Source organism: Gossypium arboreum, chromosome 1 (assembly GCF_025698485.1).
Source record: "Gossypium arboreum isolate Shixiya-1 chromosome 1, ASM2569848v2, whole genome shotgun sequence".
In the NCBI taxonomy this organism is placed as follows: Eukaryota; Viridiplantae; Streptophyta; class Magnoliopsida; order Malvales; family Malvaceae; genus Gossypium; species Gossypium arboreum.
In genome coordinates this window covers 12715428-12743300 of record NC_069070.1, presented here as the reverse complement: position 1 = coordinate 12743300, position 27873 = coordinate 12715428, and the positions used below count along the sequence as shown (strand labels likewise).

The 27873-nt window shown below is 33.1% G+C and overlaps 1 protein-coding gene across 1 annotated transcript; it reads left to right on the top strand.

Moving 5' to 3' along the window:
• Positions 1-2309: 2309 nt before the first annotated feature.
• Positions 2310-7896, top strand: LOC108459597 (ribonuclease TUDOR 1-like). The gene is made up of 17 exons (XM_017759000.2): positions 2310-2523; positions 2829-3004; positions 3221-3295; positions 3401-3514; positions 3589-3693; positions 3778-3984; positions 4072-4290; positions 4370-4477; positions 4780-4950; positions 5055-5252; positions 5345-5716; positions 5815-6045; positions 6124-6312; positions 6403-6474; positions 6552-6746; positions 6972-7349; positions 7432-7896. Exons 2-17 carry the CDS (start codon positions 2846-2848, stop codon positions 7630-7632), a joined length of 2994 nt encoding a protein of 997 aa, XP_017614489.1. The 5' UTR covers positions 2310-2523; positions 2829-2845; the 3' UTR covers positions 7633-7896.
• The last annotated feature ends 19977 nt before the right edge of the window (positions 7897-27873 follow it).

Sequence of the window (27873 nt, the reverse complement as noted above, 5' to 3'; positions counted from 1 at the left end):
CTCTCTCAACAAAAATACAAAAAATAAAATAAAATAATTTTAAAATTCAAAAACTTTATAAAAATTTCAATATATATTTTAAAAATTATAATTTTTTTAAAAAATTAAAGAATATATAAAGAAAGTTAAAATTTTTAAATTTTGTAATATAATAAATGTAATATAATAAAGTTAATTAATGATTCAAGTTTATCATGCTAAAGGTTTTTTTATTTTGCTTTGGAATTTTTTTCAAATATATATGGTTTCATATTTACGTGCTTAACATGGAATTTGTTATACTATAACAAAATTTTAATTTAATATATTTAATTTTTTAATTTAACTCGAACAAGTCCACTCAATTCGACTCTACTTAATTTTATTTCACTTGATTTGATTCGAAAATTTTTTAATCGAGTTAGGATGATAAAATAGAATTCATTGACTTGATTAATTCAAAAAATTTTCACTCGATTTGATTGAACACTCACCCCTACCTCCCACAATATGCTTAAATTTTACTACTAATCTTCAATTCCAACCCTTCAAGATCAATTTTTTGTCTCAATCTCGCACTAATCTTTTGCCTTGATTCGAATATAGCTCTAGTTTTGTCGGTTTTGTCGGTTTTTCGAATTTGTTTATTGTAATATACTAAAATTACAAACCGGTTATCTGTAATAGATACTAGCTTATTAGTTTAAAAATCATCATATTCATATAATGAATAAAAAAAAAACAAATTTTCTTTACCTAAATCTCGAGGTTTTTTGTATTACAAACAATACTTCAAACTCAAAACTAATTTACTTTTTTTTTTCTACCTCGGCTTGATTTTATAGATTTTAATATAATTTAAATTTTTATTTTTATTTTCTATTCTAGGCAAGAGAATCTGGTCCATTTTGTCAAATTAGTCTATCAAATCTCGGGTTCAGTGGGCCCGAAATGCCCTGAAAATTGATCTGTTGGAATTGATTCCCCATTTCTAGTCTGATCGGATTTGACCACGTCCTGGTCTGATTTGACCGGTTCTGTTCATGATTTCCAACACTTTAAAAATCGTTTTTTTATAAAAATGACTCAAAACTTTTGATTTTTTACGAAAATAGCTCACTTTAAAAATTATTTACGTAAATGACCTGTTTTGAACATTAAACGTCAGTGACCTCATTGCCTTTGGCATCACCACCTCCATTTTTAAAAAAAATAATAATTATTTTGGGTGCAGTCGTTGCCAATGGCGGCATTAGACTGAAGTATAGTTATATAAAACATTCAGAGACTGATGAAATAATTATCCTTTAAGATAGAATGAAAAAATGGTGGTGCCATTCCTCTAGCCGCACCAATGAAATGCTTTTAAATTTTGATCTATTTGCATATTAAATTTATTCATTTATTTGCATATTAGATTTGTTCCTTATGAAATTTTAAATTGTCCTTAAAATATATAAAAATAAAAATAAACTCTTTTAAATTTTTTTAAAATAAACTTATAAAATATAAATTTTTATTTAAATTACCCAAATATATCCCTCAAGAATTTTCCTCAAAGTAAAATACTCTTATTTAAAACTTGAGGAAAATTTTTAGAGATATACTTGAGTAATTTAAATAAGGACTTTATATAGTTTTTTAAGTTTATTGTATTTTAAAAATAATACAATTTGAAAATAGTTTATTTTTGTTATGCTTATATTTTAAGGACTACTTAAATTTAATTTCAAAAGCAGACAAACTTAATATGCAAATAGACCAAAATTTAAAAATATTTAATTAGTGCGATATTTTTTCATCCAATCTAAAAGGATAATCGCTTTATCAGGTTCTTAAACATTTTATATAATTATACTTTAATATGATGCTACTAATGGCAACGACGGCACCTAAAAATTTTTTTCAAAAAAAATTGGAGGTGGTGGCACCAATGAAAATGACATCAGCGATGTTTATTGTTCAAAACGGGTCATCTATGTACATAATTTTTAAAGTGGATTATTTTAAAAAATAATAAAAAGTTTTGGGTATTTTTATAAAAAGTCGAAAATCCGGTTCAGTTGGCCTGAAAAAGTCGGCCCGAGGTGACCCCTCCCTGCTGACGTGAGTTGATGGGCTTGACATCACTTGTTTCCGAGTAAGTTCATAAAATTGCTATGGTTTTAAATACAGCTGACAGATGCCAGTGGCGGTGCCAAATTCAAAACATGTTGTATTTTGGGTAATATGACTGTTTTATTGGGCAAAAGAGCAAGGCATGAAACATTAAAATAGGAAATGTATATCACATATGTCAACTTTAGAAAATGACAAAATTAGATATTGTACTTTGATGTTATTTTTCCAAAAATATTGGAGGAGGGTATTTTTAATCCCCATTTCTATATTGCACCCGCGCCAGCCTCTCCTCTCAACATCTCACCTCCTTTGTGTTTTCACACAGAAATATAAAACCAAGTCTCACTCTTCATTTTCTGATAGATCCAATAAGGCTTCAATTTTCCTCAACCTGCACCCATAATTATCCATATTTTCTTTTTGGTATTACATATTTTTCGTTTGCATTTCTATAATCTGATTCTACACCCAAGCGCAAACTTATGATCAATTTTATCTCTTCATTTTTGTTTTCTAGCTGTTGTTTGATTTGATCAAAGGGCGTTTTAAACTATTTCTGTTATCAATATTTCAATTGTTGGTTGTTTTGAAGTTGCAATGAATTCGGATCTGGGTTCTTTTTGTTTTAAAAAAAATTGAATTTTGTTATTTAGAATGCTAATAACGTTTTTGGTTGTTGATTGAGATAATGATGTTGAAGTGAAGTGTTTCGTTATTTTTTATGGTAGATCTTTAGCTATTGAGAATGGCGGCATCAACTGGTGGGGGCACGGGATGGTACAAAGGGAAAGTCAAAGCAGTTCAATCGGGTGATTGCTTGGTAGTAATGGCCTTGTCCAGTAACAGGCCTGGACCACCACCTGAGAAAACCATTACTTTGGCATCTCTCATTTCTCCTAAACTGGTAAACCTCAATTGGATATGCTTTTCCTTTTGACTTTGATGCTATTGAGTTTAATGATTTACTTGTTTGGATAATGATTTTGTTGAATGACAGTCACTTCTAAACTATAAATTAAATTGGTGAGTTTGTATAGCTGCAATGGCCTAAGAAAAGCGAATCCGGTTCATGTTCTTCCCATTGAAGCTTTTTGTTTCTTTCGTCTTATCTTATTAATAGGCCCGCAGAGGGGGTGTTGATGAGCCATTTGCTTGGAATAGCAGAGAATATTTGAGGAAGCTCTGCATAGGAAAGGTGCTTCGACTTTTGAATTTTTCTGGTTGTTGTTGTTGTCGTCATCATAGAGGACATTGGCTGTTTAGAATAAGAGTGACCTAAATCAATCTATTCTTCACTTAGGAAGTTATTTTCAGAGTTGAATATTCAGTACCAAGCATTGCCCGGGAGTTTGGCTCTGTTTATCTTGGTGACAAAAATGTTGCAATGTTGGTTGTCTCTGAAGGCTGGGCAAAGGTAATTTTCTTTTCAGTATGTTATAATACATGAGAAAGGTTATTCTAGTTTTCAACTGAGCCAGGTTTGTACAGGTTAGGGGGCAGGGGCAGCAGAAAGGGGAAGTTAGTCCATATGTTGCTGAATTGTTACATCTTGAAGAACAAGCCAAACAACAAGGTCTGGGCCAATGGAGCAAGGTTATCTCTTCAGTCCACCACTGAATGTCTTAGTGATTTAGCAAAGAGTAGTTTCTAAGTGATCATAATAATTGTGGGTTGTAGGTACCTGGTGCTGCAGAGGCTTCTATCCGTAATTTGCCGCCATCTGCCGTTGGTGATCCTAGTAACTTAGATGCCATGGGTCTTCTAGCTGAAAACAAGGGTAGGTCAATGGAAGCTATAGTTGAGCAGGTTCGTGATGGTAGTACTGTTCGAGTGTATTTGCTTCCTGATTTTCAGTTTGTGCAAGTGTTTGTTGCTGGTATCCAGGTACACATTTTAAACATTTTTCTTAAAAAGATTCCATTCACCTTATGAGTTTGTCTTTTAAAATATCTTATTTTTCTGTTAATTTAGGCCCCTTCCATGGGTAGAAGGGCTGTTACAGAAACTGTTGTTGAAACAGATTTGACCTCTGATAAACAAAATGGAGATGTTTCAGCTGATGAGCCACAGGCTGACTTAACATCTGCACAGCGGCTTACTGTCTCGTCCGCACCTTCTGCTGAAGTTTCCCCTGATCCTTTTGCACCAGAAGCTAAATATTTTACAGAAGTTCGTTGTCTGAATAGAGATGTAAGTGAATGTATGCTTTAAATTGACTTGTGTTCATGCATTTTGTATAGTTACTCTAAATTCAAGGTTGATTTTGCAGGTACGCATTGTTCTTGAAGGTGTTGACAAATTCAGCAATTTGATTGGATCAGTTTATTACCCGGAAGGCGAATCAGCAAAAGATCTCGCTTTGGAACTTGTGGAAAATGTATGTTTTGGATTTCTTTCTGCAGCATTCTAGCCTATCAATTATGCCAACATTGAATTATGACTGAACTATTAGGTTGTAGTAATCTTTTATTTGGACATTGAATTATTGCTAAACTAGTTTTAAATGCTATGTTATGTCCAGCCTTGGTCTATAATCAACCAAATCTTTTATTTGCTTATAAAGCTTCTTTTCATACTAATGTTTTAATCAAACGTCTTTCTTTTCTTGAACTTATGCTCATGTATTCTGAATATTGTCTTGCTCCTCTCTCAACCTAACCATTACCTCTCCAACCAAAGGGTCTAGCAAAATATGTTGAATGGAGTGCTAATATGATGGAAGATGATGCCAAGCGACGGTTAAAGGCTGCAGAGCTTCAAGGCAAGAAGACTCGGTTGAGGATCTGGACAAACTATGTACCCCCAGTCACAAACTCCATGGCAATCCATGATCAAAACTTCATAGGAAAGGTACTAGCAAAAGTTTTTGCCATTAAATTTTCATGTTGTATCGTAACAATAATATAAGGTTCTTGGTTTTCGTAATTAGTTATAATTGTATGGGTTTTTCACAGGTTGTGGAGGTTGTTAGTGGGGACTGCATTATTGTGTCTGATGATTCTATCCCATACGGTAGTCTTCTTGCAGAACGCCGAGTCAATCTTTCAAGCATTAGATGTCCAAAAATGGGCAATCCTCGTAGAGATGAAAAGCCAGCTCCTTATGCTCGGGAAGCAAAGGAGTTTTTAAGAACGCGCCTTATTGGAAGACAGGCTCGGATTTTTTTTTCTTTAAAATCTTATTTTGGTAGTGCTATGCTATTTAGGAGCCATTATTTATAATTTTTCAAAATACTTTTTGTCAGGTGACTGTACAAATGGAATATTCCAGGAAAGTCACCATGGCGGATGGAACTGTGGCAGCTGCTGCACCTGCATCTGCAGATTCAAGGGTAATGGATTTTGGCTCTGTCTTCCTCATGTCCCCTGTTAAGGGTGATGGTGATGATGCTTCTGCAGCAGTCCCATCCGGAACTGGTAACCAGCAGCCTGGCTTGAATGTTGCAGAGTTGGTGGTTGGGCGTGGCTTTGGCACAGTGATAAGACATAGGGATTTTGAGGAAAGATCAAACTATTATGATGCCCTTTTGGCTGCTGAATCACGCGCTATTTCTGGGAAGAAAGGAATTCATTCTGCCAAAGATCCACCAGTCATGCACATAATGGACCTTACAATAGTCAGCAATCCATCCCTTATGTTATTTATTTTCTTGCTGGCATATTTTCATTTCTTATCTGGATTCTAATTTTCATATACTATCTTGCCTACATGCAGGCATCGGCCAAGAGAGCCAAAGAATTCATGCCGTTTTTGCATCGAGGCAAGAGGGTTCCAGCTGTTGTAGAATATGTCCTAGGCGGTCATCGTTTTAAGTTGTTGATCCCCAAGGAAACTTGTAGCATTGCCTTTTCATTTTCTGGTGTCAGATGTCCTGGTCGTAATGAGCCTTATTCAGAAGAAGCCATAGCACTGATGAGACGAAAGATCATGCAGAGAGATGTGGAGGTATAGGTCTCTCTTTGAACTGCTCGTCTGCCATTTAGTTTGTTATTCTTTTTACAAATGAATATTTTTTCTACATAGATTGAAGTGGAAACTTGCGATAGAACTGGAACATTTTTGGGGTCTTTGTGGGAGTCTAGAACCAATATGGCAGTAACACTCCTTGAGGCAGGCCTGGCAAAGCTACAAACTTCATTTGGTACTGACAGGATTGCCGATGCGCATCTTCTTGAACAGGCTGAGCAATCTGCTAAGAACCAGAAACTAAAAGTAAGAAGCAGTGCCATCTTTTATCACCATTGTTCATTTGGTAATGCTAAATGAATTGCCTATATTTATCTTTAAACTTTTTCTTTCTAGATTTGGGAGAACTATGTGGAAGGAGAGTACGGACCAGCCGTTGTTGATAACAAACAAAAGGAAGTGCTAAAGGTGCTTTAGGAACCCAACTAAATAATTGTATTTGAGTATGTCATGAACTGGTGAATAACTTTCATTGCTACTTTCAGGTTGTTGTTACAGAAGTAGTAGATGGTGGAAAATTTTATGTCCAGACAGTGGGAGATCAGAGATTCTCATCAATTCAGAAACACCTGGCATCTTTAAGCATTCAAGAAGCTCCTGTGATTGGGGCTTTTAATCCCAGGAAGGGTGACATTGTCCTTGCTCAGTTTAGTATGGATAATTCCTGGAATCGTGCACTGGTTAGTTCCATGTACTTGATTTTGAATCCTTATAAGCTTTATCTATGTGCGCATATAATATTGGTGTCTTGTGGCAACAGTCTTTTTCACTAGATAATTGGAACTATGGTTATATTTTTTGTGTTGGGGCCTGTTAAGCATCATCTTTGTATGGCATTTCATTCATGTAGTGTTTCACCTTTCACTAATTTATTTATGAATGCATCCTTGGTTTGAGTTGTGAAGATTGTAAATGCACCTCGAGGAGGAATTCAATCTCCGAAGGACAAGTTTGAAGTGTTTTATGTTGATTACGGGAATCAAGAAGAGGTCCCATACGGTCAATTACGACCACTTGATCCTTCAGTATCAGCTACTCCTGGGCTTGCCCAGTTATGCAGTCTTGCATTTCTTAAAGTTCCAGTGCTTGATGATGAATTTGGTACTGAGGCTGCCCAGTTTTTGAGCGAGCAGACACTAGGCAGTTCACTGCAGTTTACAGCTACTGTAGAGGAAAGGAATACTTCTGGCGGAAAAGTGAAGGGACAAGGAACTGGTACAGTTCTCATAGTAACACTGCGTGCTGAGGAGTCAGAGCAAAGTATTAATGAAGCAATGTTGCAGGTTTGAGCAATAATACCCCTTGAATTATTGTGTTATAATATCATGGAAAGCTTATGATTAGTGTCCATGGTGTTTATTTCAGGAGGGACTTGCTAGGTTGGAGAAAAGGAAGAGATTTGAAGCAAAGGAGAGAAAAGCAATGCTTGATGAACTGGAGAAGTACCAGAAGGAGGCGAAAACTGCTCGGCGGGGAATTTGGGAGTACGGAGATGTGGACTCTGATGATGAGGAGGATACACTTCCCCCAGTTGGAGTGGCTAAGAAATCCGGTGGTAAGAGGTAGTAAAAACCACAAAATCAATTGAGGGCGTTGGATTTTATTTATAATTTGAAGAGTTAAAATTAAGAGGAACACAAACCTAAACTAAAAATTGCCATTTTTATATCCATTGTAGTGAGGGAACAATTTTTTTAATCCCATGTAAATAAGGGGAACGGTAGCATTTGTGTTCTCTTTCCATGCCGGATGTTACAAACATTAGTTCCCCCAAGTCTTTTATTTTTGGATATTTTTATCTAATGCTATCCAATTTTTCTTTTTCTAAAATTACTAATTGGGACATACATTACTACATTCCTATCAAAACCATTCTCCTATCTATTCAACCATATAATTTTATGTGTAAGGTTAAATTTAGTCTCTTTGTTTACTTTTTTGTTAATTTATTATTTTGACCTTACTAACATGTTAAACTTTTCAACATGACAAAGTATAACAATTTATATATATATATATATATATATATATATATTTAATTTTGAATTTTCTAAATACGACAAATCAAATTTTTTTTTATGAATATTATTAAACTTATCAAATAATTTTACTACTCCATTTGAAATGGTATAAATGGTTTTCTTGTGAATAAGTCTTTTCACAGCATTCATTTAACATCATATCTTTAATTTTAGTTTCCAGTTTTAAAATAAAAATATTTTTATATTATATTAAAGATAAAAGTAACACAGATTGACCTCGTAGCAAATAAATATTTAGTAAAACTTCAATCATCGCTCCATTCAAATTAAAACATACTAAGTAATATATTAGAATGTGTTGTTTGTGATTGACTTTAATTTTTATTATATAATTTTAGATTTATTTCTTACACTTTGAATATATATTTATTAAATAATTATAATGATTAAATTATTTTTCACAAATTAAAATATATATTTTTTTAAAAATCATCTAACCCCTTCATTAAATCAAATGATAAATTTATAAAATTAAAATTTAATTTAATTTTTCTTCAGTAAAAGTTTACTTTTGTAGTACCCTTCACCTGACCCAAATAAATACTGGATATAAAACATCATATTAGCTGCTGAAGCAGCCCAAACAAAACTAATCAAATATTCATCGATTTTAAAATTATAACATATATAACAACTACTATAAATGATACGAAAATACCTTAGATGAAAATAAAACTTGAACAGGCTTTAAAATAATAATCTAGGCCAAAAATATATAAATAAAGAGCTATATATCGATATCTAGGGTTAAAAGTATCGATATAAGTAATAAAAATTCAAATAGTGAGCTCTAGGGACACCTTGCATCAAAACATTGAAAGTCAAGTACTAATACATTGGGATATGTACCAAAAACCTTGAGACTTTGTACCGCTACAAGGCTGCATTGTTTCAAAATTTTGATTACTGATTTTATTGAATTGTAATTTTGGGGCTAAAGTATTATACATATCGATACTTGGATATTAAATTCCAATTGTGATCTAAAAAATTAAGATTTTTGACCATTTAGATTATTCAAACATGTTTTAAACACACTTTTAAATATTGTATCAAACATGTTATCCAAGATATATCAGTGCCAAAACAAGATTATAACATAAAAAAGTGATGTTTAACAACATACTAACTCATAATTTGACCGTGTGTAAATGAATTGTATCAAAACATAATTTAATTACATCAATTCATATAGCAAAAGATTAAACAAAACATTACATGGCTTCACATATGTCAATAAGAACCAAATATACCAATTGATTGTAAGTGACATAAAACCACAACTTGTAAAATTTAAATATCAAATATATACCTATTGAGTTTTAGTTCGATTAGTATTGGCATTGTTGTCAGTGTAAGAGGATGTAGGTTCAAGTGCGCTGAAGTGCATTATCCTCCTATTTAAAGGTTGGGGAGGGGCTATAAATAGTTCTAGACATGTATCAAAAAGAGCAAATATAATAAGAACCTATAATGAGATTAATGTTAAAAAAAATACTTATCACGATAGCAATTTAGTTCTTTTTGTCTCATTTTCTCATCCACACGTTTCTTTGATTTCCATCTCTAATACAAATTTTCCTTTCATAAAAATTCTTTGTCGGACTCATATTTCAATTTTTCTTTCTCTTTTTTTTTTTTTTTGCTAATTCACTATATCTGAGCACAAATAATATCATGTATTTTATAGAAAATTTTGTGGTGTTACAACTTGGATGATACTTATTGGTCTATGGTACATCAAAGTATACAAGTTATAAATGTGCAACCATATTCTTATTTAAGATTAAGTTTAAACATACAATGAACATCATTTGACTTAGTTTCAGTCCACAGCATTGTAAATTTAAGCTAATACATTTATGTTTCTACTTACAATTCACTCCGCCTCGAATAACTAAGATAAGCTATCTTTTATAGAGATTTCATATGACATAATAGTTCTTACATGAATTACTCGTTTATGGTAGCACCATGAATTATAGACATGTATAGACCACCATCTATGGAAAGTTGTCTTCCGGTCCTTTATCATATCACTTTCTCATAGTTCAACTTAGGTAAATCAATCAAAGGATTCAAGATTTTTTGTGGCTTCATCCAACTTCCAAAGATTGTTCATGCCAAAGAATAAAAGCAACCTCTTTTAACACTACCCATCCCATGCTCCTTCTCAAAATCGAGTGGGACAAAATAATTAAACTCCTTTTAACTCCTAAAACTCCAACCATTTCATCTTTACTATCAAAACTAACAATGACCGTTAAGCCTCTCCAAGGACACACCTTACAGGCCACACCATCCGAAGACACAGTCTGTTGAACCAAACTCACATTATACATGCTTTTTAATTTACCAACACGGCATCCATGGATCCAATCCAAATTAGTCTTTGGAATCTCCATATTTTGAACTGCATTGTCCTTCGAAGAGACTTTAGAAAGCCTTAAAAATGACTCCAACCCTTTTGCAAAAGTTCCCTGTTTATCACTACAACAATATCTAATCTCACCACTATAATAATTAATATCACCATCACTGTTGTTTTTAACTTCACCGAAGGTAAACATATTGTCCATTCAAAGGAAGTCTTAGTAGACTTGAAGCTTATTAGTCGCAAAGTTTGAACAAAATTATTGAAATTGTTATATTTAACTTTTATCCAAAATTATTCAAAAATATAAATATAAATATAATATTAATAATAATAAAATTATGAAATGAATATTTTTAAAAATAATCAAAATTTATTTTTATCAAATAATAAAATTATATTTTATACTTAATTTTTACTAATGTATCAAATAGTTTTATAATCTATCTATACTTATATTAAGTGTTTTATTGAGTTGTGAAATTAGTAAAATACACTTTCATATATTAATTAAGTTTTATTTTTAAGAATGCTTTTTGTCTTATTTATATAATAAATCAATAAAAATTAATTCTAATGTGCTTTAAACTTGAAATACTATACATAATAACAATTTAATTTTCTTTTTAACCAAATCATCAATTCATTTTTATATAATTTTTTTATTTACTTTCTTTCATAGGAGTGTAGCATCACGATTCTTAGATAAGAGGATAATATACTTCAACGCTCTCGAACCTACATCTTCTTATACTAGCAGCAATGTTGACACCAACTATGTTAAGACTCAATCGGCATTTTTATATAATTTTTTTGGGCAAATTACTAAAATAGTCGCTTTTGTTTACCCCGAATTACATTTTAGTCACTTATGTTTGAAATGTTACGTTTTAGTCAATTACGTTATTATGTTGTAATATTTTAGTCACTGAGCCGTTAATTGTCATTAACAATATAACGGTAATCTTCCGTGGCATGTTAAATCATCATTTTAAATGAAAATTTTAGGTTAAATTATGCAATTGGTCCCTATATTTTTTTGTTTTGAGCAATTTAATTTTTTCTTTTATGTTTTTTAACTTTTTTTCTTTATTTTTCATTCTCTTCTACTTCTCCCTCTATTTCCCTCCCTTCTCCATTTCTTTTAACGTAGTTTTTTTTTTATGTTTTCCATTTGTTAAAACTAGTCCTTATACTTTTATTTTGTTAAAATTAGTCCCTGTACTTCTCGAAACCCTTTTTTGAAATTGACTTTTTATTTTAAAAGAAAAGAAAACACCGATCCTTTTTATTTAGCTGTGACTAGATCACCTCAAAATTAAAACGATACTTTTTGGTCTACAAAATCCAGGAAATAGGTTCGGGAGTCGGTTACGTATTAGGAAGGGTTAGCACCCTCGTGATGCCCAAATTTGGTACCTAGTAGATTACTTGATGTCTTAGTATCGAGAATTGAAATTTTGAAAAGAATTTAAAACACAATAATTTTTTGTATTAAGACATTACTTAATTAAATTAATTTTCGCGAAAATGGCTTATTTCAGGTTAATCGAGAAGAAAGAACCATGTCCCGTAAGTTAGGACACAATGCCTTAAATCCTCAAAGACAAGAATAAACACCATTTGTTCGTTACTTGAATCTCGTTTTTTTTTTTTAAAATAGATATGCGACTATTTTGATTTTAGAAAGAAGACATATTCCGTAAGTTAAGAACACGATTCTTCTAATTCCACAAATAATGAACATTGCCTCGATTTAAAAATTTTTCCTTTTATATGCATGGTGCAAAAATGAACGTAACATTTAAAGTGATGTACATCTAACTTATTCGGACATAATTATAAAAATGGATAAATATATTTAAACACGGTTCAGGGCACGATTGTGGTAAAATAAAAAAAAATAAAATGGAAGTATAATAGAATGGTTAGCAAAAGGAAATTGCTACACGAGGTGAATTATAAATAAAATATAAGAAATGAAAGAATAGGGATGGCAATAATAATGCATAATGAATGATATAACTATAATAATAATGATGAGTAATAAGGATAACAATAATGATCATAATACCATACTAGATATTAAAATAAATAAGATATCTCAAAAATAAAATAATGAGAGATGCATAGTTACGAAAGTGAATATAAATAACATGAGAGTAATCAAAGAAATAATAAAATAAAAAATAAAAGTAAAAACAAAACAATAACGACAATAATAATAAATGGGCAAAATTGCACAAATAAAAGGAAATGTAAACAATTTAATTTTTAAATATATAAAAAGAAAAGAGAAAATAAATAGAATAACATATAAAAAGTCTATAAAGGGTTGAAATTAATAAATAAAGGATTAAATTGGAATTAAAATGAAATTAAGAGCCTAAATTATAATGAATAAATAAATAAGGACTAAATCAAAATTTAAATGAAATTTAGGGGAATAAATCATAAATAAAAAAAGGACAGAATAAGGGACCAAAATCGAACGCGTGAAAAAGAGCAAGGATCAAATGAGAAATTATTCCCTGACCCTTTAAACACACTGTTCCAAGAGACCAAATGGCCAGAGGACCAAAATAGAAAAAAATAAAATTAAGTGGTTAATTTTAAAAAAGGAAAAAGGCTGAAAATAGGACCAGATTGAAAGTATTTAAAAAGTGAGAGGACTAAAGATGAAAATATCCCTTTTCTATAAAACACACGGATCCTAAGGGTGGTTCAGGTCAGGCTTCGAGTCATGTCAAAACGACACCGTTTTGGGATTATGAACACCGGCTAAAATGACGTCGTTTACCCCCACCTATATAAGCCAAAAACTCTTTTAAAAAAATCATTTTGTTTGGGTTTATAAAAAAAAATTTTGAGAGCTCTCTTTTGTTCTCTCGATTTTTCCCACATCTGGCCCAGGCGCTGGCGAGTCTCCGCTGTGGTTCCGCCGTATCTCCTCCATGGCCGCTGGTCATCGACTACGGTAACTGTAATAACCCATTTTCAATTAAATCGAAATAGTAGTTTCGAGACCACAAATCCGAGCTGGAAAGAAAATTTATTTTTATATTTTTGCTTAGTTTACATTATGATAGGAATGTCATATGAAAATTCAGATAAGAAAATTTTATAGATTATGTGCTTAATTACGGAAAGGACCAAATTACATAAAGTGAAAAAGTTAGATTCTAATAGCTAGAAGGATCAAATAGCTATGGAATTCAAAAATTGAGGTCCTTATAAGGTAATTAAATCATTAAAGAAAACTTAGTAGATATTTTTGATGAATCATCCACGAAAATTTAGAAAAAGGGTAAGGACTAAATTGGAAATCAAAATAATTAAAAGATGATAAATTAATAAATAAGAAATATCATCATATTATTATCATCTTCATCCCCAAAATACATGGAAACCCTAGGAGAGAGAGAAGAAACTAATCAAGCTTAATTGGGTAAGTATTTTTCTCCCTTTTTTAGTAATTTTTATATTTTTAAGATTGAGATAGTCTAATCTATCTATTTGGGGGATTAATTTGAAAAGTTATCAAAGTATAGAAGTTATACTGTGGATGAATATGCTGAAAATTTGAAATTTATGGTAGAAAATGAAAAGTTGTTGATAGATAAACGACTTTTACAAAGTGAATTTTGATGAAATTGTGATTTAGGGAATAAATTGTAAAGTTGTGGGAATTAAAGAAAAATTCTGAATTTTATAAAATACATGTGTTGTAAATTTTATATTGAAATTTTGGTTAGGCTTGGAATAAGGAGTAAATTGCATTAATTTCATTTTCCGAGCCTAGGGACGAAATTGGAATTTATGGAAAGTTTAAGGGCAAAATGGTAATTCTACCTAAGATGTAAATTGAGTTTAATAGAATATAAAAAGTGAGAAATTGATGATTAAATTCATTTATATAGATCCGGATAACACAAATTCAAAGCTAGATCGAGGAAAAGAGAAAGTTTTGGATTAGTAGATTTTCTAGTACGAATTATTATCGAGGTAAGTTCGTGTAACTTATTTATCCATATTAGCATTTTGAATATGATATATGTTTATGTGATTTATGAAATGTTATAAATACATGAAATGATTTGATGATTGGAAATGTAATTAAAATGTTAAGTTCCGTTTGAATAATGAAAATCGATGGATACATGTGATTTCCCGTATATGAATGTGATTCTACATATGCTGTAGAAAGGATTTAGCTCAGACGAGTAATCTCGATATAGCCTCTCGAGCATCCTGTTATATAGTTCGTGTGAGTATCCTGATCAATAGTGATTTAGCATGTGTTACGCACTACCGCAGCTCTTTGTAAGCGTCTTGACATACGATCGGTCGTGATCCTGCATATAATGCGGACACAAACGCAGCTCTTCATGAGCGTCCTGTTAAGCTCGCTTAAACTTTCTGTTATCTTATCCAAAACTCCTTGATATTATCTCTTCGGAGATATCTGAAAGGCTCTATGAGCTTCCTAAATAAAAACTCTTATGAGTTTCTTGATTAGCTCGGATAAGTGTCCTGTTACGTGATTACATGGCTCATTTGAGCATCTTGACATGTGGCTCGAGAGTATGCTCCCTGAATAAAAATTGACGATTTATAGATAAGTACACCTTGAGTGTATTATTTAAGTATTCATCGATATTTCAGTAATTCAACAGATAAAACTCCTGACAAGAGAAAGCGATGAGATAAATAAAATTATTTTTTGAATGATTCCGATTAATCTGATGAATTATTTTATGATGAGCTCATCTATGCTTATTTGATATACATGAGACTTATGTAACTAACTTGTTTGATTGAGTGTATGTGTTTAGGCAATTTGCCAACTTGATGGAAAAACATGTTATTATATGCTTAATTTTAATAAATGAGATTGGTAAGTTTAATTCTTGTTATATGAACTTACTAAGCATATAATGCTTACTAGGTTTTATTTTCTCTATTTTATAGTGCTTGAAAGCTCGCGAAGGTTGGAGATTGGTTGGAGCATCATCACACTATCCACTAACTTATTTTGGTATAAATAGTAAACTTATTTTGGTATAATGGCATGTATAGGTAACTTGGCCATTGTTGGCATATAAATGTGGTTTGTAAATTAGCCATTGGTATGGCTAATAATGTTTTGTTTTGATATACTTATAAAGTTGTATTTTGGCAAATATCTATGTGTTAAGTATATTGAATATGAATGATCAAGTTATGTTTAACATATAAGTTAAACAAAGGTAAGATTATAATCATGAATGCATATGATAAAATATCTTATTAGATGTTACAATTGGTTTGGATTTAATGCTTGAATTGGATGGTATATATATTTGTAAGTTTTGGTGTAGGTTATTAGCAAATTTGGGTGAGAAATAAAGCTAAGAAATGGCTTTATTTTGTCCACACGGGTAGACACGCAGGAGTGTGTCATGACCGTGTGTGACACACGGCCTAGTAAATGGGTGTGTGGTTTGGTCGTGTGTCCTTTGCATTTTAAATTTGAAAAACAGAATGCTTAGAAATGAGTACAAGGGCAGAGACACAGGCGTGTGTCTTAGCCATGTGTATTACACGGTCTAGAACACGGGCGTGTGTCTTGGCCGTGTGAAACCTGCACTTAATTTTGAAAAATCTAATTAACCAAACGGCCTAGCACACGAGCGTGTGGCTAGCCGTGTGACACAAGTCAGAGAGCTACATGGTTTTGAACACGGCCTACAACACGAGCGTGTCCTACAGTCATACGGGCGTGTGCCCTGACCACACGGCAGTGTGTGCCCTGTATCTAGGAAAATTTTAGAAATTTTGCAAAAAAAATTTTAAGTTCTCGATTTAGTCCCGACTCAATTCTAATACTCATATTAGGCCTCGAGAGACCATTTAAGGGACGTTATGAATAATCTCGAAAAATGAATAATAATTGACATGAATTATTTGCAAATGTTCTGAAAACTCCAATAATGCTCCTTAACCCTATTCTGATGATGGACTCGAGTTAGAGATGTTACAGTAACCGTCGCCTCCAGTGGCCAGAGAAAAATTGGTTTTTCAATCATTTTTCTAAAAAAAGAAACCTTAAAAAACCATATCTAAACTTAGATATTTTCTGAAATCAAAAAAGAAAAAGAAAACGCGAAAGAAAACCTTCGGCCTCGCGGTGTTCAATGAACCCTCATTAGAACCCTAATGGGTTCTGAGGTGCTCGGGGTGCCAGAGATGGTCCTTGACGGTGATAGAAGATTAAACGACAGGTAAAATCTTTATTTTTATTTATTATTTCTTCTTTCTTTTTTAATAAAAAATGAAAAGAAACAAGCTACCTTCAGTTTTTTGCTCTCTGTTGTTTCAAATTTTTTTTTTTAGTTTTTGTCGTTTGTCCTGTCTAAAAAATACATTTCGTATCCGGCTTTTATAGCCGTTTATACATATTTTCTTTTATTGTTTTTGCCATCTATTGTTTTTGGCTACTGTTTATTTCTGTTGTTCTTTGTTGTTTGTCTCTGTCCTTTTCTTTTTGTTTTGCAGTGGCAGTGCACGATCAACGACGACGGAGACCCTCGCCTTTGTTGTTTTGGTACAAGGGTGGTAGAGGAGTAGACCTCGGGGCGTGGGCGTCTTCAGGAGAAGCACCTGGTGATGTGGCGACACAAATGGGCCTAGGAGTTTTTAGTTTTACTAAAGATAGTTTAGATTGTGGGCCTGTAATTGGGTCTTAGGGTTTTGGGTTAGGTTGTATCTTGGGCCCTGGGTTTTTTTTTGTATTTGGGCCATCATTGTAATTGGACTGTTTTTTATTAGACTTTATTTTTTTTTTGTCTTAACTTGGTTTTTGTTTTATTTATTTGCAATCCCGGCCCGGGAAAAATTGAGCTATTACAATTTTATTTTGGTATTGGGTATTTCTTGTACATTATGTTTGATCTTTCTTTTGATTAGTTTTTAACATGTTGTCAGCTTAAGGTAACAATTTTTTATTGATCTTCAATGAAAGCACAAAATAAGGATTTTTTAATCTTTTTTTGCTTATTATAGACAATTATGAATTAGGATTTCTAATGTTTTACGGTTATTTATGAAGCTATACAAAAGATCCAAAAAATGAATTATTGTGGTGATCTTATAGAATTGCTTGGACTAGATATTTCAATGAAGATTATCATGATACTGGTTAACCCTTTTGATCGCATTAGTGTTAGCTTGGTTTCTAGTTCTTGGCACCGATTTGGTAAGCAAATCAATGTTTTTGGTAGAATTTTAGCTTGGTGTTCTATCATATATCAAAGAAGAATCGATATTGATTAATTCAATAGGATCGATTTTATTCATCTTGCAGTGATCAAAAACGGTCTCTAGGTTTACACACAAAGTATGTAATCAAAGATATTTGGCTTTAACAAATAAAGAAATAAAAAGAAAAAATTAAATTGTTCAAAAAAATAAAAGCATAGGGACTAGTTTTAACAAATGAAAAATATAGAAAAATTACGTTAAAAGAAATGAAGAAGGGAGGAAAACAGAGGGAGAAGCAGAAGAGAATGGAAAATAAAGTTAAATGAACATAAAAGAAAAGAATTAAATTACTTGAAACAAAAAAAATATGGAGATCAATTGTATAATTTGACCTAAAATTTTCGTTTGAGATGATGATTTGACGTGCCATGTTCACTTACCATTACACTATTAATGACAATTAACGACTCAGTGACTAAAATGTAACATTTCAAACATAAATAACTAAAATATAATTTAAGTCAAACAAAAGTAACAATTTTGGTAGTTTACCCAAAATTTTAATAAATATATTTACCAAATATTTACTTTTTCACCTATTGCAATTTTCATACTTTACTAATTTAGTACTAAATAATAATAATAATTGTTATTATTAGTTTATGAAATGGCATTTTAGTTTTAATTTGCTTTGCTATGGATGTTGTAATTAGAAGAATAGGTAAAATCAACTCCAGATATTTTTCAAAGCTTATTTTGGGCGTTGGACATGTATCAGCAAACATAAATGGTAACAATAAGCAGACAGATGAAGAGCTCTGCGGAGTTCCACAGCCTTCTTCAAGAATAAGAAAACTGTAATTGTAATAGACCATCTTTGTTTAGGCCTTAACCAAACCAAATAAAAATAAAAATTATAAGTCCATTTACGAAAAAAAACATGTCAGCCCAAATTACAAGCTCGAATTTAAAAAAACCTTAAGCCCAAATTACAAGCCCACAACCTAAACTCATTTAAAGTAAAATCAGAAACCCTAGCTCCTCTTGGCACCACAGCCTCGCCACGTCGACAGGCGTGCCGTCTGACACCCCTCTGCCACCATTGTTGACCTCGCCCTCTACGACCGCCGCCTGCTAAGAAGAACAAGCATGCAAGGCAGTAGAAACAACAAAGAAAAAAACAAAAGAACAGTAACATACAATGTTGTAATTTGGCTATAAAAGCCACAACAGCTACTTTGTATTTTTTTTGGAAAAACACACACAGAGAAATATAAAAAAGCGTCAAATTTCACACAAAAGGGAGTATTTTATTTTATTTATTTTATCTTCGAAGTAAAAAAAAAAAGAGAAAAGGGTTAAAAAAAACATACTTGACTCTTCATCTTCTGCCACCGTGAGTGGCCGAGGTCGTCACCACAGATGAAAAGTGACTCCTTTCTAACAGAAAGTTTTTTTTTTAAAACCTTAAAACCGAAAGGTCTTATCCTTTTTTTTTTGAATTTTTGGCTTTAGTTTTAGTAGTTTCAACTTCAAATCGGAGTTCTACACGAAGAGGCGAGAAAAATAGGATATTTTGGTTTTTTCCGACCACCGGGGACGGCGGTCACCGACATCGACGACCGATGGCCGCGGTGGTTCCCTTGGATGGATTTTGGAACCCCTTTTCAGAGAAAGAAGAGAGCAAAGAATTTTTTTTAAAACAGTTTAAAATGTTTTCTTTTTGAAACTTTTTTTAACTTAAATAAGCCCCCTAAAACGACGTCGTTTTGGGCTTGGCTTCTGATGCCCAATACGGCATCGTTTCAAGGCCGAACCGATCTAACCTGAACCACCTTACCTCAAGGTCCGCGTGTTTTTGGGATGAAGGTCTAATTACTATTTTGGTTCTTCCGCTTTTTACTTTTTTCAATATAGTCCTATTTTTTTTTTGTCTTTTTAAATTTACCCCGTTTAATTTTATTTTTTTTATTTTGGACTCTTCAAACAGTGTGCATAAGAAAGTCTAGGATATTTCCCCTTTTAGCCCCTATTCTTTTTTAACGCGCTGCACCTTAGTCCTTTCTTCAGGAATATTTTTCTATTCAGTCCCTAACCTTTTTTAGTGTGTTATATTCTAGTCTTTGTTAGTTTATTTACTTATTTTTATAATTTATACCCTTAATTTCATTTTAATTCCAATTGACTTTTTTATTTATTTAATTTCAACTTTTCATTTTTATTATTTTATTTATTTATTTATTATTTGTTTGCCTTTATTTTATTTTCATAATGTTTGCACTTCCATCTTATTACACATTATTATTATTTATGTTAATATTATGATGGTTACTAGTATAATTGTTGTTATTATTATTATTAAATTGTTATTATTTATTTATTCTATCATCATTATAGTCCATTATCATCATTTACTAGCATAATATTTTTGTTTTATTGATTTATCCACTTGTTATGTCATCTTTTTTATCTGTTATTTTATATTGTGCTAATATTTGTGCTAAGTGTTACATTTAAACATATTAGTCCATTTTTACACCATACCCGAATAAACTAAAATACTAATTTAAGTGTTAAGTTAACTTTTGAGCGATGCATAAAAAAATTTTAAATTAGGACAATGTTCCGTATTTGGAGATTCGAAAGGTCGTGCCCTAACTTACGGGGTTCGACTTTCTCCTTGAACCAAGATAACCGAACATTCCTCTTAAAATTCAAACATATGAGAATTAAATAATAAAATAAAGAGTGAGCTTATTTTCGAGAATTTGAGACGTCGTGTCTTAACTTACGGGACATGACATTTTTTCGTTATCTCGAAATAAAAAGGCTTCTTACATAAGTTTTGATTTAACTAAATGAATTAAATAAAAAAAATGCATAGTGAGGTCGTGTTTTAAACTCTTTTCAAATTTTCAATTTCTCGGCACTAAAGACATCAAGTAATTATAGGTACCAATTTTGGGTTCAACGAGGGTGCTAATCCTTCCTCGTGCGTAACTGACTCCTGAACATATTTTTCTAGATTTCGTAGATCGAAAAACATTGCTTTAGCAAATTAAATCTCTTATTAAGATGATCAAATTTCAAGGTAACTCAATCACACCTCTTGAAAGTGATCGATGACGACTCACATTTTTGTTTTTTTTTTTTAAATAAAAAGTCGATTTTGAAAAAATAGTTTCGACAGCTTGGCGACTCCAATGGGGACAAAATAAAAGAGTCAAGTCGCGAGTTAATTACTTTTGGTCTTTTTGTCAAAAATTGATAATTTTGTTTAAATTTACAATCCCTTTTATCGCATTTTCATCTTTCATGTTTTGATATCTTGGGTTGTATAGCGATCTAGTATATCTGTTTTATTGGTTCGAAAGTTTTTTTTTGTGTGTTTTTCGCATATTGCATTTGCAATTGTTCAATTTTGCCCTTCTTAAGTGGGAGTGAGAAACTATTCCTTCATGAGGTCTTCAGCTCCGTATAGGATAGTGAATCACTTTTGGGATACATTCGTACCTATGTCTTTGTGAGATCTTCATCTTCGTGTATCCATAGGGAAATGTCTCTAAACCAAACTTAGTCCGTACAAGCCTATAATGGATGAGGATCGAGGAATCTATTGGTTTAGGTACCCTTACTTTAGAACCGAACCGCATATAATGAGCTCGAAGAGCCTACCCTAGGTAGAACCATACCAAACCTTAGTGGTCACCCAAATAGGTGCTCTATTTATTATTGTTTGCTTGCTTTAAATTCTAGCTTTGTATAAAGTGTAATGACTTGTTTTGCTTTGTTTTGACTGTGATTGCATTGCATTTTCATCATAGAAAAGGGTGTTGATTCATGTTCGGTTGCTAAATAGAGAGCTGTTCATGGAAAATAGGTTTCTTAATAAAGTGGAAGACAACACGACCGAGCGAATATGGTCTGAGAAAAGGCAACAAGAGAAAGGTGACAGCCTAAGAGAGGGGCAGGTCAGAGATATGGACCACATTATGAGCAAAGCTTTGGTCCTAGTACGAGAAGTGGTTGACCATTTGCAGACTCAAGTCTTTCAAAGCCTGAAATATGAATCGAAGTCAGATCGGGGCTGAGAATTAGCTTTGTTTCTTGAGAAAGTTAAAGGTTTGAGTGAAGGCGAGGCCGTATATGTATCCACTTTATGAAAAGAAACTTGTTTTCAAGTAAAGTTGTTCTAATGGAATTGAGCTAGAATCAACGCCTTCGTGCATGCATATTTTCCATTCATTAACATTACATTTAATTACATGCAATAAATTTCATAAAATCCAAAAGTACGTTGAGTTCAGAACTCTAGTACAGAGCTTGATGGATAATAAAGAGTTAGAATTCTTTGAAAATATCAAGGATTTGGAGAGGGAACTAAAAAAAAACTATCAAGAATTTGTCTCTACATCCCTGGAAGTGTTCTGAACAACTGGACTGCGGAGGAGATCTCTATAGTTTTTAGGACCATTTCAGAGTAATATTTAGAACGCACTTATTGCTCTGAGCTTAGGAGCAATAGAAATCCTTTTGTGAAAAAGACACGTGTCCACTATTTTTATTTCAATAAAAACAATGCATTTTTGTGTCCCACTGGCAAATATTCTTCTATTTTTTTTTCATTTCATTCATACTCACACCACACAGAAAATTATTTTTAGATTCATTTGTTCTTTGGGTCTTCATTCGTTCCTATAACAGGTCTTCAAATATTAATGATATGAGCAACGCTGTTATTAACTCAGAATCTATTTTAAGTAAGATATGTGTTTAGAGGAACCCTAGGACTTTGAAGGTGATCGAGATTGTAACCTATCTCCTGATTTGTTGAGGATGGTAGAACAAGATAAGAAACAAATCCTACCTAACAATGAGTCAGTGAAAATTGTAAGTTTAGGAGAGGAAAAAGATGTGAAGATTGGAGCTTGTATCGCTGCAGAGACAAAGCGAGACCTTATTGAGTTACTCCAAGAATTTAAGGATGTCTTCGCATGGTCATATCAAGACATGCCCAGGTTCAGTACTGATATCATGGTACACCGGTTCCCCATAAAGAAAAACTGTAGGCCAGTTCAACAGAAGCTCTGAAAGATGAGGCTCAATGTTTTGCTGAAAATAAAAGAGGAGGTCAAGAAGCAATTTGATGTTGGTTTCTTATAAGTGGTTAAATACTTAGAATGGGTAGCCAATATTGTCCCCGTCCCTAAAAAAGATAAAAAAAAAAGTACGCATATGCGTAGATTACAGGGATTTGAACAAAACCAGCCCAAAAGACAAGTTCCCATTGCCTCATATCAACATCTTAGTGGACAACACGACAGGCTACTCATTGTTCTCCTTCATGGATGGTTTCTCGGGAACAACTAGATAAAAATGCATCTTGAAGACATGGAGAAGACAATATTCGTAACCATGTGGGGAATATTTTCCTATAAGGTGATGCCATTTAGATTGAAAAATGCATGAACAACTTATCAAAGAGCCATGATAACCTTGTTTCATAACATGATGCATAAAGAAATTAAAGTTTATGTCGACGACATGATTGCAAAATCCAGAATAGAAAAAGAGCATGTACAAGTCTTAAAGAAATTTTTCTTAAGGTTGAGAAAATTCCAACTAAATCTCAATCCAACAAAATGTACCTTTGGGGCTAGGTCAGGAAAATTACTAGGATTCGTGGTCAATGAAAAGGGGATCGAGATTGACCTGGATAAAGTCAAGGCTATACAGGAGCTACCTCCGCCACGTACCCAAAAAAAAGTTCGAGGTTTCTTAAGTAAGTTAAATTATATCACTCATTTCATTTCACAACTAACGGAGAAATGTGACCCCATATTCCGTCTCCTTAAGAAGCACAATCTAGGTGTATGGGATGAGGAGTGCCAGAAAACTTTTGACAATGTCAAACATTACTTATCCAATGCCCTAGTGCTGATGCCACCTAGCCCAGATAAGCCGCTGAAATTATACTTGGCAGTATTTAGGAATTTCATGGGATGCGTGCTTGGTCAACATGATGAGTCAGGAAAGAAAAGAAAGAGTAATATACTATCTCAGTAAGAAATTCCTAAATGTGAGACAAGATATTCGCCAATTTAGAAGTTGTGTTGCACCTTAATTTGGACAACCCGAAGACTGAGACAATACATGTTGTACTACACAACTTGGCTCATCTCAAAATTGAACCTTTAAAGTACATGATGGAAGGATGGCCCGATGGAAAATTCTACTTTTCGAATTTGATATAGTCTATGTGAACCAGAAGGCTATAAAAATGAGTATAATAGCAGATTTCTTAGCCAATATAGCTTTAGAAGATTACGAGCCTTTGAACTTTGATTTCCCGAATGAAGATCTAATGTATGTTGCAACCACTGAACAAGACTCTCAAGAAGGTTATCTTTGGAAGTTAAATTTTTATGAAGCTTCAAACGCTGTAGGTAACGGAATCAAGGTGGTCATGGTATTCCCAAACAGAGATCATTATCCCTTTACTAGTAAATTGGATTTTAATTGTACAAATAATATGGAAGAATACGAGGTATGCATCATGGGTATCCGTGCAGTCATAGAACACAAGATCAAAGTACTAGAAGTATATGAGGATTCTACATTAGTGATCTATCAACTCAAAGGTGAATGGGAGACGAGAGACCCCAAATTGATCAATTATCGAAGACTGGTACTTGAGTTAATTGAAGAGCTTGATGACATCACCTTCTGCTACCTCCCGCGAGATGAAAGCCAGATTGTCGATACCTTGGCTACTTTAGCTTTCATGATCAGTGTGAATAAACAAGAGGATGTAAAGCCTATCCAGATGAGTATTTATGAGGCTCCGGCCTATTGTTACAATATCGAGGAGGAAGAAAAATGATGATCACCCTTGGTACCACGATATACTAAGATATGTGAAGAATTGTGAATACTCTGACCAAGCAACTGAGAATGGTAAAAGGACGTTGAGAAGACTGGCCAATGACTATGTCTTATATGGGGAGATCCTATACAAAAGAAGAAAGAATCAGGTGCTACTATGATGTATAGACGTTGTTGAGGCTAAAAAATCTTGGAAGAAGTCCATGAAGGTATTTGTAGAACACATGCTAATGGTTTTACAATGGCCAGGCAAATCATGAGATTCAGATATTATTGGTCCACCATGGAAGGGATTGTATCATTTATGCCAAGAGATGTCATAAGTGCCAAATTTATAAAGATAAAATTCATGTGCCTCCCTCACTTCTTTATGTCATAACTTCTCCATGGCCTTTCTCTATGTGGGGCATGGATGTCATTGGGCCGATATCGCTAAAAGCTTCCAATGGGCATCGATTCATCTTCGTGGTCATCGATTACTTCACCAAGTGGGTAGAAAGCACTTCATATGCCAATCTCACAAAGTTGGAAGTCAGCAAATTCTTGAAGAAAGAGATCATATGTTGGTATGGAATGCCAGAAAGGATTATATCTGACAATGCATTGAACTTGAACAACAGTACGATAGCAGAGGTCTGTAGTTAATTTAAGATCAAACACCACAACTCGTCACCATATCGCCCAAAAATGAATGGTATGGTGAAGGCAGCTAATAAGAATATTAAGAAGATCATGGGGAAAATGACTGAGACTTATAAAGATTGACATAAGAAGTTACCATTTGCCTTTTATGCCTATCGAACGTCTGTCAGAACCTCCACCGGGGCAACACCTTTCTTTTTGGTTTATGGAATGGAAGCGATTTTGCCTATTGAAGTCAAAATTCCTTCCCTCTGAGTTTTGTCAGAACTAAAGTTAGATGAAGTAGAATAGATCCAATATCGATATGATCAGTTGAACTTGATTGAAGAAAACAGGCTAAGGGCTATTCGTCATGGTCAGATGTACCAAAAACAAATGATGCAAGCTTATGATAAAAATGTTCGCCCTAGAGAACTCCATGAAGGGTACCTGGTATTGAAAAAGATCCTTCCCATACAAAAGGACTTTAGAGGAAAGTAGATGCCAAACTAGGAGGGACCTTATGTAGTAAAGAAGACCTTTTCTGGAGGAGCTCTGATTTTGACTGAGATGGATGGCCAAAACTTACCTAATCCTTTAAATTCAAATTTAGTTAAGAAATACTTCACCTCAACAAAAAAAAAGAGAGGCTAAGGCGAAAATCCGCAAAGGGTGTTTTGAGACCAAAGTGGTTTTGAGTTGAAAACCTGGAAAAAGGCAGCTCAAATTTTGATTGAAGATTGAACATGTGATGGTAGGGTTTTCTTAAAAGGAAGAACGTTACGTCTTGGGGCATCAACGAAGTACTTGGATCTCTTAAACACATATCAGACTCAAGATGGTCCTCAAGAAGTTTGTGCAAAGAAGCTCATACTGTGATATTTGGGGCACCTAATTTCATCTTACTCATTTTGTATTTTAGCAACGTTTGCTCATTTCAAGCCTTAAATCTAATAAATTTCAATCTTGTCCGTTGTTACAATCTTTTTCAAGCATTTTTCATTGAAATAACGATTAATGGACTAATAATGTTCAAGCAAAAGGATTTCTTGCATATTACTTTGAAAGGTTTTCTAAATAGTACAAGGATCTGAAATAGGACCACTAGTCAAAACTAACCAAATTTAAGAGCTGAAAATATTTGGTAAAGAATAATCTAAATTGTGATTATTTTTTCGGGTTTTCTGTCAAAGATACCAGCTAAACATGAAGACAGGGTAATGCGTCAGTGACAGAACCTTAATGAACAACGAGCAATGTTAACCTAAACATTAAAAGGGGATTATTCTAAAAAAAATGACATTCGACATTCATGCAAATATCATTCATACACAACTAGTTAGGAGCATTTGATTCATTCTGATTATAACGTCCTAATCACTCGGCATAAAAATAGACCCATGAAATGGATTCTACAGGCATGTTCCCCAAAGAACGGTGTAACAAATCAGTGAAACCACAAATCCTATACCCCTGAAGTTATAGTGGGACGAATTTAAGTCATCGTGGCAGATCTTATCTCCCTGAAGTTGCAGTGGAATAGATTAAAGTCACAAACCTTATCTCCTTAAAGTTGTAGTGGAGTAGATTGAAGTTACAAATCTTATCTTCCTAAAGGTGCAATGGATCAGATTAAAGTAACCTTATCTCCTTGAAGTTGTAGTGGAGCAGGTTGAAGCTACAAATCTTATCTCCCTGAAGTTACAGTGGAGCAGATTGAAGCGACAAATCCTATATCTCTGAAGTTTTAGTGGGTCGGATTAAATCTACCATTATCTCTCTGAAGTTGTATGTAACGCCCCAATTTTTGGGAATTCTGTGAATGTTGGCATAGGTTTAATTATGTTAGTGGGCCTCTAGAAGGCCCAAGCTTAAGATAGAACTCGACAATTTTAGTTAATTTTTTTGTTCCATAAGAAAAAGGGGCTGAAATTATGAAATAGGACCTATGTGAAAATGTTTGAAAATGCTATAGGCTAAATTGAAGTGGCCAAATAAATAGGAGTGCAAAATAGGAGGATTTGCATGACAAACCTCCCATTTTACATGAAGTGGCCAGCCATCATGTTGTTGTAGACAAAATGTGCACTTGATATCCATAATTTATGGTACAAATTGATACAAATTGATAATGGGTTAGGTAAATGTTCCATGATAATGGGTTAGGTAAATGTTTCATGATAATGGGTTAGGTAAATGTTCCATGATAATGGGTTAGGTAAATGTTCCATGATGGGAATTTCATGTCTTTTGTATTAAAGAATTAAATGGATGAAATATGAAATTTTATTAAAAAAAGGGTGAAAAGAACAAAGTTTTGTCCATCTTTTTCATCATAGCCTAAAGTTAGAGAAGAGAAAGGAGAGGAGAAAGCTCTTGAATGTTCGGTCACTTGGGGAAGAAAATTGAAGGTAAGTTCATGGTAGTTTGCTTCTATCTTGATGTTCATGAGTTCTTCTTGATTCTACCTTAACTCTTGAAGCATATTTTGGTTTTTGGTTGTGTTGTGAGCATTTGGTCATGAATTAAAATGAAGGAAATGGTTGTTGTTTCATGTTCTTTTGATGAAAAATGGAAGTTATGTGAAGTTGAGCCAAACAAATGAGCATGCATGTGCTTAGATGCTAAGAGGAAAAATCGGCT